The sequence below is a fragment of the Capricornis sumatraensis genome, chromosome 14, assembly GCF_032405125.1.
Source record: "Capricornis sumatraensis isolate serow.1 chromosome 14, serow.2, whole genome shotgun sequence".
Taxonomy (NCBI): Eukaryota; Metazoa; Chordata; class Mammalia; order Artiodactyla; family Bovidae; genus Capricornis; species Capricornis sumatraensis.
The window spans coordinates 35,621,678-35,636,056 of record NC_091082.1 but is presented as its reverse complement, the minus strand read 5'-3'; the positions used below and the strand labels follow the sequence as shown (position 1 = coordinate 35,636,056).

The following is a 14,379-nucleotide window of genomic DNA, read 5'->3' as shown; positions in this document are numbered from 1 at the left end:
AGACTGCCAATAGGCAAATGAAAAGATGTTCAACATTACTAACCATCAAGAGAATGAAAATAAAAACTACAATGAGATATCACTTCAAACTTATCAGAATGGTGATCATTGAAAAGAATACAAATAATAAATGTTGGTAAGAATGGAATTCTTGTTCTCTGTTGATGGGAGTGTAAACTGGTGTAGTCATTGTGGAAAACAGTGTGGAGGTTTCTAAAAAAACTAAAAATAGAACTACAATATGACTCTATCATTTCACTCCTGGGTATGTATCTGAAAAAACCAAAAACACTAATCTGAAAAGATAAATGTACCCCAAGTCCATAGTAGTATTATTTATAATTGCCAAGGTATTGAAGCAAACTGTGTTCATCAGTAGATGAATGGATAAAGAAAATGTGGTACACACACACACACACACGACACAATGGACACTACTTAGCCATTAAAAAAAAAGAAAATTTTGCCATTTGTAGCAACAGGGATAGACCTGGATGGCATTATGCTAAGTGAAATAAGTCAGACAGAGAAAGACAAATACTGTATATCACTTGTATGTGGAATCTAAAAATATATGACAAATTAGTGAATAAAACAGAAAAGAAGCATACTCACAGATATGGGGAACAGATTAGAGGTTACCAGTGGGAGAAGGAAGGGTGGAGGTGCAATATTGTGGTAAGGGAGTTAAAAGAGGGAGTTATTATAGTTTGACATGAAATCATATGTGTGAAACTTTTGAAAAATTTAAAGTACTACACAATTAAAGAATCTTTCATTCAATAAATTAATTAATTTTAAAAATATAAGAACAGGTATAAGAATACATAAAAATTCAGCATAAGATAAAAATATGCTTAAATCAATTGGAAAAGTATAGATTATTTTAAAAAATGTAGTAGTACATTTGGGGAAAGCTAATTTACCTCTCTATCTCATCATATATTTACCAAAATAATTCTCAGGTAAAATAATTATTTAAATGCAGAAAATAAAACCACAAGATTACTGCAAATACTTATAAAAATAAAGCATCTTTTCTGACTACAATGCAGAAAGATTAGATGTCAATTACAGGAGAAAAACTATTAAAAATTTCAACATATGGAGGCTGAACAACATGCTGCTGAATAACCGACAAATCACAGAAGAAATCAAAATATGCATAGAAGTGAATGAAAATGAAAATACACAACCCAAAACCTATGGGACACTGTAAAAGCAGTGCTAAGGGGAAGGTTCACAGCAACACAGGCTTACCTCAAGACACAAGAAAAAAGTCAAATAAATAACCTAACTCTACACCTAAAGCAACTGGAAAAGGAAGAAATGAAGAACTCCAGGGTTAGTAGAAGGAAAGAAATCTTAAAAATTGGGGCAGAAATAAATGCAAAAGAAACAAAAGAGACCATAGCAAAAATCAACAAAGCCAAAATCTGGTTCTTTGAGAAGATAAATTGACAAACTATTACCCAGACTCATCAATAAACAAAGGGAGAAAAATCAAATCAACAAAATTAGAAATGAAAATGGAGAGATCACAACAGACAATAGAGAAATACAAAGGATCATAAAACACTACTATCAGCAACTATATGCAAATAAAATGAACAACTTGGAAGAAATGGACAAATTCTTAGAAAAGCACAACTTTCCAAAACTGAACCAGGAAGAAAAGGAAATCTTAACAGACCCATCACAAGCATGGAAATTGAAACTGTAATCAGAAATGTTCCCACAAACAAAAGCCCAGGACCAGACAGCTTCACAGGTGAATTCTACCAAAAATTTAGAGAAGAGCTAACACCTATTCTACTCAAACTCTTCCAGAAAATTGCAGAGGAAGGTAAACTTCCAAACTCATTCCATGAGGCCACCATCACCCTAATACCAAAACCTGACAAAGATGCCACACACACAAAAAGAAAACTACAGGCCAATATCACTGATGAACATAGATGCAAAAATTCTTGACAAAATTCTAGCAAACAGAATCCAACAAGATATTTAAAAGATCATACATCATGACCAAGTGGGGTTTATCCCAGGGATGCAAGGATTCTTCAATATCTGCAAATCAATCAATGTAATACACCACATTAGCAAATTGAAAGATAAAGACCATATGATTATCTCAATAGATGCAGAGAAAGCCTTTGACAAAATTCAACATCCATTTATGATAAAAACCCTCCAGAAAGTAGGCATAGAAGGAACATACCTCAATATAATAAAAGCTATATATGACAAACCCACAGGAAATATTATCCTCAATGGTGAAAAATTGAAAGCATTTCTCCTAAAGTCAGAAACAAGACAAGGGTGCCCACTTTCACCACTACTGTTCAACATAGTTTTGGAAGTTTTGGTCACAGCAATCAGAGCAGAAGAAGAAATAAAAGGAATCCAGTTTGGAAAAGAAGTAAAACTCTCACTGTTTGCAGATGACATGATCCTCTATATAAAAAAACCCTAAAGACTCCACCAGAAAATTACTAGAGTTAATCAATGAATATAGTGAAGTTTCAGGATATAAAACAAACACAGAGAAATCCCTTTCATTCCTATACACTAACAATGAGAAAACAGAAAGAGAAATTAAGGAAACAATTCTATTCACCATTGCAACGAAAAGAATAAAATACTTGGGAGCATATCTACCTAAAGAAACAAAAGACCTATGTACAGAAAGCTATAAAACACTGATAAAAGAAATCAAAGAGGACACAAATAGATGGAGAAATATACCGTGTTCATGGATCGGAAGACTCAATATAGTGAAAATGGGTATACTATCCAAAGCAATCTACAGATTCAATGCAATCCCTATCAAGCTACCAGCGGTATTTTTCAGAGAACTAGAACAAATAATTTCACAATTTGTATGGGAAAAAAAAAAAAAAACCTCAAATAGCCAAAGCAATCTTGAGAAGGAAGAATGGAACTGGAGGAATCAAATGCCTGACTTCATGCTCTACTACGAAGCCACAGTCATCAAGACAGTATGGTACTGGCACAGACAGAAACATAGATAAATGGAACAAAATAGAAAGCCCAGAGATAAATCCACACACCTATGGACACCTTATCTTGACAAAGGAGGCAAGAATATACAACGGAGAAAAGACAACCTCTTTAACAAGTGGTGCTGGGAAAACTGGTCAACCACTTGTAAAAGAATGACACTAGAACACTTTCTAACACCATGCACAAAAATAAACTCAAAATGGATTAAAGATCTAAACCTAAGACCAGAAACTATTAAATTCCTAGAGGAAAACATAGGCAAAACACTCTCCAACATAAACAACAGCAGGATCCTCTATGACCCACCTCCCAGAATATTGGAAATAAAAGCAAAAATTAACAAATGGGACCTAATTAAACTTAAAAGCATTTGCACAACCAAGGAAACTATAAGCAAGGTGAAAAGACAGCCTTCAGAATGGGAGAAATTAATAGCATATGAAGCAATGGACAAAGAGTTAGTCTCAAAATTATACAAGCAACTCCTGCAGTTCAACTCCAGAAAAATGAATGACCCAATCAAAAAGTGGGCCAAAGAACTAAACAGACATTTCTCCGAAGAATACATACAGATGGCTAACAAGCACACAAAAAGATGCTCAACATCACTCATTATCAGAGAAATGTAAATCAAAACCACAATGAGGTACCATTTCATGCCAGTCAGAATGGCTGAAATCCAAAAGTCTACAAGCAATAAATGCTGCAGAGGGTGTGGAGAAAAGGGGACCCTCTTACACTGTTGGTGGGAATGCAAACTAGTACAGCCACTATGGAGAACAGTGTGGATATTCCTTAAAAAACTGGAAATAGAACTGCCTTATGACCCAGCAATTCCACTGCTGGGCATACACACTGAGGAAACCAGAATTGAAAGAGACATGTGTACCCCAATGTTTATTGCAGCACTGTTTATAATAGCCAGGACATGGAAGCAACCTAGATGTCCATCAGCAGATGAATGGATAAGAAAGCTGTGGTACATATACACAATGGACTATTACTCAGCCATTAAACAGAATACATTTGAATCAGTTCTAATTAGGTGGATGAAACTGGAGCCTGTTATATAGAGTGAAGTAAGCCAGAAAGAAAAACACCAATACAGTATACTAATGCATATATATGAAATTTAGAAAGATGGTAACAATAACCTTGTATGCAAGACAGCAAAAGGACGCAGATGTATAGAACAGTCTTTTGGACTCTGTGGAAGAGGGTGAGGGAGGGATGATATGGGAGAATGGCATTGAAACATGTAAATTATGTGTGAAATGAATCGCCAGTCCAGGTTCGATGCATGATACAGGGTGCTCAGGCCTGGTGCACTGGGATGACCCCGAGGGATGGGATGCGGAGGGAGGTGTGAGGGGGGTTCAGGATGGGGAACTCATGTACACCCATGGTGGATTCAAGTCAATGTATGGCAAAACCAATACAATATTGTAAGGTAAAATAAATGAAACCAAAAATAAAATTATAAAATAAATAATATTTATATTATCTTGGTATGAGAAATTCTTTTCTAAATATGATACTAAATGTAGAGACTATAAAGAAAACAGATGATTGATTTTTCTGAAAGAATTAGGGCAGTTTTAGATTCACAGCCTAATTGAGTAGAATGTATACATGCATTTCCCATGTATCTGCTGAGCCCACACTGTCATAACCTCCCCATTGTCAACATGCCCCACTAGGGTGACACATTTGATACAACTAATGAACCTCCAGTGATACATCGTAATCATCCAAAGTTCATAATTCACATTAGCGTTCACTCTTGGTATTGTATATTCTATGACTATGCATATTGTATGGGTTTGGACAAATGTGTAATAATCCATTATTATAGTATTAACATGTACTTGCACTGCTCTAAAAATCTTTTGTACTTCATCTATTTATCCTTCTCTCCCCCAACCTCTGTCAACTGCTGGTTTTTTTAGTGTTGCCATAGTTTCATCTTTTCCAAAAACTGGAATCATACATCCTGTAGTATGTATATACATATAATTTGAAGCATACAGGACATAGCCTTTTCATATTGGCTTCTTCTTCTTAGTAATCCTCTTTTTATGGCTTGATAGCTCATTTCTTTTTAGCAGTGAATAATATTCCATTGTTTGGAGATATTACAGTATATTTATACATTTACCTACTAAAGGACATCATGCTTTCTTCTGGTTTTGGCAATTTTGAATAAAGCTGTTAGAGACATCCACATGGAGGCTTTTGTGTGGACTTTAGTTTTCAACTCTTTTGGTCAAATACCAAAAATAACAACTGCTGGATCTTACAATAAGTGTATATTTAGTCTCTTCCCAAGTGGCTGAACTGTTCTGCATTTCTACCAGAAATGAGTGAATATTCCTGTTGCTCCATGTCTTTGTAGGCATTTGTTGTTGTCCATGTTCTGGATTTTGGCCATTTTTATGTATGTGTAGTAGTATCTCACTGTTGTTTTAATTTACATTTCCCATAAGACATATGATATTAAGGATATTTTTATATGCTTGTTTGCTATCTGTAAACTTTTAAGTTTCTGTTAAGATCTTTGGCTCATTTTAAAAGTGGGCTTTTTGTCTTCTGTTGAGTGCTCAATGTTTTTTGTATATTTTGGATCATAATTTTTTATCAGATGTTTGTTTATCACTGGTAATATAAGAAAGTGGATGACTTTTGAATATTCATTCTTATATCCTGCAACCTTTTTATAATTTCTTATTGGCTCCAGGAGATTTCCTATGTAGATAACTGTGAGCTTCCCAGGTGGCGCTAGTGGTAAAGAACCCACTTGCCAATGCAGGAGACATAAGAGACAGGAGTTTGATATTAGGGTCAGGAAAAACCCCTGGAGGAGGAAATGGCAATCCACTCCAGTATTCTTTTTATTTATTTTTTAATTGAAGGATAATTTGTTTACAGAACTTTGTTGTTTGCTGTCAAACCTCAACATGAAATGGCTGGATGGCATCATGGACTTGATGGACGTGAGTCTGAGTGCACTCCGGGAGATGGTGATGAACAGGGAGGCCTGGCGTGCTGCGATTCATGGGGTCGCAAAGAGTCGGACACAACTGAGTGACTGAACTGAACTGAACTGAACTGATACATATGTCCCCTCCATTTTGGACCTCCTTCCCATCTTCCTCCCCATCCCACCCATCTAGGGTGATACAAAACCCTGTTTGAGTTTCCTGAGACATACAGCAAATTTCCGTTGGCTATCTAATTTACATATGGTAATGTAAGTTTCCATGTTACTCTCTCTATACAAATCACCCTCTCCTCCCCTCTCCCCATGTCTTTCTCTTTCTGACTTACTTCACTCTGTATAATAGGCTCTAGGTTCATCTACCTCATTAAAACTGACTCAAAAGCATTCCTTTTTATGGCTGAGTAATATTCCATTGTGTATATGTACCACAACTTCTTTATCCATTCATCTGTTGATGGACATCTAGGTTGCTTCCATGTTCTAGCTATTGTAAACAGTGCTGCAGTGAACAATGGGATACATGTCTTCAATTTTTGTTTTCTCAGGATATATGCCTAGGAGTGGGATTGCTGGGTCATATGATGGTTTACTCCTAGGTTTTTAAGGAATCTCCATATCGTCTTCCATAGTGGCTGTATCAATTTACATTCCCACCAACTGTATAAGAGTGTTCCCTTTTCTTCACACCCTCTCCAGAATCTACTGTTTGTAGACTTTTTGATGATGGCCATTCTGACCAGTGTGAGGTGATCTCTCATTGTAGTTTTGATTTTGCATTTCTCTAATAATTAGCAATGCTGAGCATCTTTTCATGTGTTTGTTAGCCATCTGTCTGCCTTCTTCAGTGAAATGTCTTGTTTAGGTCTTTTTCCCACTTATTAATTGGGCTGTTTGTTTTTCTGGTATTAAGTTCTATGAGCTGCTTGTATATTTTGGAAAGTAATCCTTTGTCAGTTGTTTCATTTGATATTATTTTCTCCCATTCTGAGGGTTGTCTTTTACCTTGCTTATAGTTTCCTTTGCTGTGCAAAAGCTTTTAAGTTTAATCAGGTCCCACTTGTTTACCTTTGTTTTTATTTCCGTTACTCTAGGAGGTGGGTCATAGAGGATCTTGTTTTGATTTATGTAATCGAGTTTTCTGCCTGTTTTCCTCTAAGACTTTTATAGTTTCTGGTCTTACATTTAGGTCTTTAATCCATTTTGAGTTTATCTTTGTGTATGGTGTTAGGAAGTATTCTAATTTCATTCTTTTGCATGTAGCGATCCAGTTTTCCCAGCACCACTTATTGAAGAGGATGTCTTTGCCCCATTGTATATTCTTGCCTCCTTTGTAAAAAATAAGGTACTCTTAGGCACATGGGCTTATTTCTGGGCTTTCTATCTTGTTCCATTGGTCTATATTTCTATTTTTTGTGCCAGTACCATACTGTCTTGGTGATTACAACTTTTTAGTATACTCTGAAGTCAGGAAGGTTGATTCCTCCAAGACTGCTTTGGCTATTTGGGGTCTTTTGTGTTTTCATATGAATTTTGAAATTTTTTGTTCTAGTTCTGTGAAAAATGCCATTGATAATTTGATAGGGATTGCATTGAATCTGTAAATTGCATTTGGTAGTATAGCCATGTTCACTATATTGATTCTTTCTACCCAGGAATGTGGAATCTCTCTCCATCTGTTTATGTCATCTTTGATTTATTTCATTAGTGTCTTGTAATTGTCTGTGTACAGTTGTTTCCTTTGGTAAATTTATTCCTAGATATTTGTTTTTGTTGCAGTGGTGAATGGGATTGATTCCTTAATTTCTGTTTCTGATTTTTTGTTGTTAGTGTATAGAAATGCAATGATTTCTGTGTAACGATTTTGTATCCTGCAACATTGCTAAATTCACTGTTTAGCTCTAGTAATATTCTGATACTGTCTTTAGGATTTTCTATGTACAGTATCATGTCATCTGCAAACAGTGAGAGCTTTACTTCTTTTCTGATCCAGAGTCCTTTTCTTTTTCTTCTCTGATTGCTATAGCTAAGACTTCCAAAACTATGTTGAATAATAGTGGTGAAAGTGGACACTCTTGTCTTGTTCCTGATCGTAGGGGGAATACTTTCAGTTTTTCACCATTAAGAATAATGTTTTCTGTAGACTTATCATACATGGCCTTTACTAGGTTGAGGCAGGTTCCTTCTATGCCCATTTTTTTTTAAGAGTTTTAATCATAAATGGGTGCTGAATTTTGTCAAAGGCCTTTTTGCATCTATTGAGATTACCATATGGTTTTTATCTTTCAATTTGTTAATATGGTGTATCACATTGATTTGCATATATTGAAGAATCCTTGCATCTCTGGGGAAAACCTAACTTGATCCTGGTGTATAAGCTTTTTGATGTGTTGCTGAATTCTGTTTGCTAAAATTTTGTTGAGGATTTTTGCATCTATGTTCATCTGTGATGTTGGCCTGTAGTTTTAATTCTTTTTGTGTTGTCTTTATCTGATTTTGGTATCTGGGTGACGGTCACTTCATAGAATGAGTTTGGAAGTGTTCTTTCCTCTGCAATTTTTTGAAAGTTTTAGAAGGACAGGCATTAGCTCTTCTCTAAATGTTTGCTAGAATTCTCCTGTGAAGCTGTCTGGTCCTGGGTTTTGCTTTTTGGGAGATTTTTCAATCACAGTTTCAATGTCAGTGCTTGTAATTGGGTTATTCATAATCTCTATTTCCGTCTGGTTCAGTCTTGGAAGACTGAAGTTTTCTAAGAATCCATCCATTTCTTCCAGGTTATCCATTTTCTGCATCCCGTAGGTTTTGAGTTGTCATGTTTTCATTGTCATTTGTTTCTAGTAATCTTCTGATTTTCCTTTTGATTTCTTCAGTAACCTGTTGTTTATTTAGAAACTTGTTTAATCTCCATGTGTTTGTGTTTCTTACAGTTTTTCTTCTTGTAACTTATATCTAGCCTCATAGCATTGTGATCAGAGATGCTTGATACGATTTCAATTTTCTTAAATTTACTGAGGTTTGATATTTGACCCAAGATGTAGTCTATCCTTGAGAATGTTCCATATGCACTTTAGAAGAAGGTGTATTCTTCTTCATTTGGATTGAATGTCCTGAAGATATCAATGAGATCCAGCTCATCTAATGTATCAGTTAAGACTTGTTTCCTTATTAATTTTCTGTTTTGATGGTCTGCCCATTAGTGTGAGTGTAGTGTTAAAGTCCCCTACTATTTTCGTGGTACTGTCAATTTCTCCTTTATGTCTGTTAGTGTTTGTCTTATGTAATGAGGTGCTCCTATGCTGGGTGCACAGATATTTACAATTGTTATGTCTTCCTCTTGGATTGACCCCTTGATCATTAGGTAGTGTCCTTTCTTGTCTCTTGTAATCTTCTTTAAGGTCTATTTTGTCTGATATGAAGATTGCTATTCCAGCTTTCTTATGCTTTCCATCTGCATGGATATATTTTTCCATCCTCTCATTTTCAGTCTATCTGTGTCTTTAGGTCTGAAATGGGTTTCTTGTAGTCAGCATGTATACGGGTCTTGTTTTTGTATCCATTCAGCCAGTCAGTCGCTTCTGGTTGGAGCATTTAATCCATTTACATTTAAAGTAATTATTGATATGTTCCTATTGCCATTTTCTTAATTGTTTGAGGTTGATTTTATAGATCTTTTTTCTTCTCATATTTTTTGACTATAAAAGTCCCTTTAACATTTGTTGTAAAGCTAGTTTGGTGGTACTGAATTCTCTTAACTTTTGCTTATCTGAAAGATTTTTATTTCTCCATCAATTTAGAATGAAATCCTTGCTGGGTACTGTGATCTTGGTTGTAGACTTTTCCCTTTCAGTACTTTAACTATATCCTGCCATTCCCTTCTGGCCTGCAGAGTTTCTGCTGAAAGATCAGCAGTTAAGGATATGGGGTTTCCCTTTTATGTTACTTGTTGCTTTTCCCTTGCTGCTTTTAATATGCTTTCTTTGTGTTTAGTCTTTGTTAGTTCGATTAGTATGTGTCTTGGTGTGTTTCTCCTTGGGTTTATCCTGTAAGGGACTCTTTGTATCTCTTGGACTTGATTGACTATTTCCTTTTCCATGTTGGGGAAATTGTCAACTATAATCTCTTCAAAAAATTTCTCATATGCTTTCTTTTTCTCTTCTGCTTCTGGGACCCCTATGATTCGAATGTTGGTGCTTTTGATAGTCCCAGAAGTCTCTGAGACAGTCCTCAGTTCTTTTCATTCTTTTTGCTTTATTCTGCTCTTCAGAAGTTATTTCCACCATTTTACCTTCCAGCTCACTGATTCGTTCTTCTGCTTCAGATATCCTTGATTCCTTCTGGAGTATTTTTAATTTCAGTAATTGTGTTGTTTGTCTCTGTATGTTTATTCTTTAATTCTTCTAGGTCTTTGTTAATTGACTCTTACACTTTCTCCATTTTGTTTTCAAGGTTTTTGATCATCTTTACTATCATTATTCTGAATTCTTTTTCAGGCAGTTTGCCTATTTCCTCTTCACTTATTTGGATTTCTGTGTTTCTAGTTTGTTCCTTCATTTGTGTAGTATTTCTCTGCCTTTCATTATGTTTTATCCCCCCTTTAACTTATTGTGTTTGAGGTCTCCTTTTCCCAGGCTTCAAGGCTGAATTCTTTCTTCCTTTTGGTTTCTGCCCTCCTAAGGTTGATTCAGTGGTTTGTGTAAGCTTCATATAGGGTGAGATTTGTGCGGAGATTTTTTCGTTTGTTTGTTTGATTTTTCTCTGATGGTCAAGGCTGAGTGAGGTAGTGGTAATCCTATCTGCTGATGATTTGGTTTGTATTTTTGTTCTGTTAGTTGTTTAGATGAGGTGTCCTGCACAGGGTGCTACTGGTGGTCAGGTGATGCTGGGTCTTGTATTCAAGTGGTTTTTTCTTTTGTGTGAGTTCCCACTATTTGATACTCTTTAGGGTTAGTTCTCTGGTAGTCTAGGGTCTTGGAGTCAGTGTTCTCACTCCAAAGGTTTGGGGCTTGATCTCTGGTCATGAACGAAGATTCCACAAGTGGTTTGTTATGGCATTGAGTGAGATTAAAACAAATAACCAAAAATGAGAAACCAAAGATGAACCTCAGACAAATGGCAGCTACAAAATCAGACAAATAATAATTAAAATAATGTAATATACGCATATACATATAGAACCATAAGCAAAATCAAAGCAGTCCAACAAAAATAAAGTATAATAGATTGATCCAGTGAACAGAGGAAATCAAAAATTATATCTACCAGTTAAGAACAAAACAAAGTGAAGCACAAACTAGAAAACAAAACTAAAGCAAGGCGCCAAGTGAGGAATAAAGCAATGAAAACAAAACTAACAAATATGTTGAGAGGAAAGGAAAGAAAGAAATGAAAGGATATGCAAAGTTAAATAGAAGTAAATAAAGAAGAGTTATATACATTAAAGATTAATTGCAAGGGGGAAAAACAGTAGGAAAAGCAAACAAAGGAATAAATGTAGACAGAGTAATAATAGGTTTAAAAATTAAAAATTAAAAGACAGAAAAAAAAGAAGAAAGGTAAAAAAAAAAAAAAGGAAAACTCACAGAACTACAAAAGCCCAACATAGAGGCAGAGGTTTATAACAACAATAAAAAGTGTGACTGAAAAAAAAAAATCAACAAAACTCAAAAGCTTAATTAGGTTTCATAGTGCCAATAAAATCGACAACTACAACAGAGGGGGTGGGGGAAGATCCCAAAGAATCTACAGCACAAGTCAAAACATAAGAATAATAAATGTTTTCTTGAGACACTGCTGTCAGAGTCCTTTCCCTCACAGGGAGTCACAGTCCACCTCACTTCCCTAGAATGCCCTCCAGCACTCTGCTGGTCTCTGGTCCTGCTGTGGTGGGCAGCTCAGATTCTAATCTGGTCCTACTCCTGGTGTGTTCTTGCCTCCAATGTCCACAGCCCTCAGAACTAGTGTGTTTTCTTTTTTGGGAGCTCTCAATGTCCTCATATATATTCTATAGAACAGTCTGCCAGGTTGATTGAGTGGATTTAATCTGCAGCTTGTACAGCTGGTGGGAAGGTTTTGGGTCTTCTTCCTTAGACACACTGCCCCTGGGTTTCAATTGTGGTTTTATTTTCACTTCTGCATGTGGGTCGTCCACTGGAATTTGCTCCTGAGGCTGCCCTGGAGGGCTTGGGTCTTCCCCAGTGAGGGCCAGGTGTGGAGGTGGTGCAGCTGCTTGGGTCGCAGGAGTTATGGCAGCACCAGGAACTCGGGGGGTTGGCGGCTAGGGCAGCAGGAAATATAGTGCTCTAGAAGGGTATGGCAATCAATATTGGACAATACACTTCAGTACTCTTACCTGGAGAACCTCTATGACAGAGAAGCCAAGCAGGCCACAGTCCACAGGGTCGCAAAGTGTTAGATATGACCCATATGTATAGACCCAAGACTATTTTTTTTTGCCTGTGGCAGCTCTGCCCCAGTGAGGGTTGTGAGGGTGGCACAGCTGCTTGGGCTGCAGGGACCCTGGCAGCGCCAAGTGTGCAGGGACACGGAATGCCTCTGCCACAGGCATTATGGCCCTATCAAAATTCTTTTTTCATTCCTCTTGTAGTTGGAGATCAGAAGGCCTCTTTGGCCAGTCTTTCTCCATAGCTCCACCCACTCAGGCACTTAAGAGGGCTCCCTTGCCTGGTGTCCTTCTCTGTTGTTCCATGCGTCATGCACATAGAGAGGCCCCCCAGCTGGGGTCCTACTCTGTAGATTGGCACATCAGGCAATTACAGGGGGACTCTGGGTGGGGTCCTACTCTGTAGTTTGGTGCATCATTACTTAAAGGAGCACCCTAGGTGGAGTCCTACCATGTAGTTCAGTGCATCAGGCACTTGATGGCCAGCCTATTGTTCAGATGCTGATACTGGCATGTAGGGAGAGAGGTTATGGTGATGGCTCCACCCCCTATGTGTGATTCAGCAGTATTGCCTTGCTTCTGTGGCTGCCTGGCTTTCCTCCACAGGCATTTCCCACCACAATCTTCTCCCTCACATCCCCTCGATCTGTCTCTCCTCAGTCAACAACAGCCCTCACCCTGGGATTGCGCCACAATCCCTAAACTCCAGCTCCCAACTGCTGTGCCTTCTAGGGGACCTACATCCTGTCCTGGGTATGTATGGCTGCAGCAAAAACTGTCTGATTTTCATTCCATTTAGACTGCCACAGATCAGCTGTTTCACTCTCAGCATTAAACATTTCTCCTCTGACTCAGACAATTGCCCCAAAGTGGGGATCAGACCCCTGCTTCAGTTCCACCACCCACAGAGGGCAGGTCCAGTCCTTCTAACACTCCTGTTTTTTCCTCTAATTCTTTGTCCTACAAAGCTTTGTGTGGTTCTGTATATTCTTTCCACTGGTCAGGTACTCCTGTCTGCTCTCAGCTGGTGTTCTGCATGCACTTCAGTGTCTGAAGATGTATTCCTGATGTATCCATGGAGAAAGACGTACTCCACATCCACCTACTCTTCTGCCATCTTGTTCTCTCCCACTCTGGTATTCTTGCCTGGGAAATCCCATGGACAGAGGATCCTGGAAGGCTACAATCCATAGGGTCACAACGAGTCAGACACGACTTAGCACATAGCATATAGATAAATATGCATAGGCTTATTTCCTTTGGTTGTATTTAATTATCTAGTAATTCCAGAACAATGTTGAAAAGCAGTGGTGAGAGGGAACATGCTTGTTTTTTCCCTGATCTTAATGAGAAAGATTTAATCTTATCATTAAACATAGTGGTCACTTCAGTTCAGTTGCTCAGTCGTGTCCAACTCTTTGTGACCCCATGGACTGCAGCATGCCAGGCTTCCCTGTCTATCACAAACTATTGGAGCCCACTCAAACTCATGTCCATAGGGTTGGTGATGCCATAAAACCATCTCATCCTCTGTTGTCCCTTTCTCCTCCTGCCTTCAATCTTTCCCAGCAACAAGGTCTTTTCCAGTGACTTGCTTCTTGGCATCAGCTGGCCAAAGTATCGGAGTTTCAGCTTCAGCGGCAGTCCTTCCAATATATACTCAGGACTGAGTTCCTTTAGGATGGACTGGTTGGATCTCCTTGCAGTCCAAAGGACTCTCGAGAGTCTTCTCCAACACCACAATTCAAAAGCATCAATTCTTCAGCACTCAGCTTTCTTTATAGTTCAACTATCACATCCTTACATGACTACTGGAAAAACCACAGCTTTGACTAGATGGACCTTTGTCAGCAAAAAAAAAAATGTCTCTGCTTTTTAATATGCTGGCTAATTTGGACATAGCGTTTCTTCCAAGGAGCAAGCGTCTTTTAATTTCATGGCTGAAGTCACCATC

At 37.6% G+C, this 14,379-nt stretch overlaps 1 protein-coding gene across 1 annotated transcript in view; it reads right to left on the bottom strand.

Moving 5' to 3' along the window:
* The window catches only part of LOC138090212 (dynein axonemal heavy chain 14-like), a 301,641-nt gene extending 289,051 nt beyond the window's left edge, over positions 1-12,590 (bottom strand). The window contains exon 1 of the mRNA XM_068985722.1: positions 12,479-12,590. Coding sequence (XP_068841823.1) covers positions 12,479-12,590 — 112 coding nt within the window. The remainder of the gene's footprint in view (positions 1-12,478) is intronic.
* Positions 12,591-14,379: the final 1,789 nt, after the last annotated feature.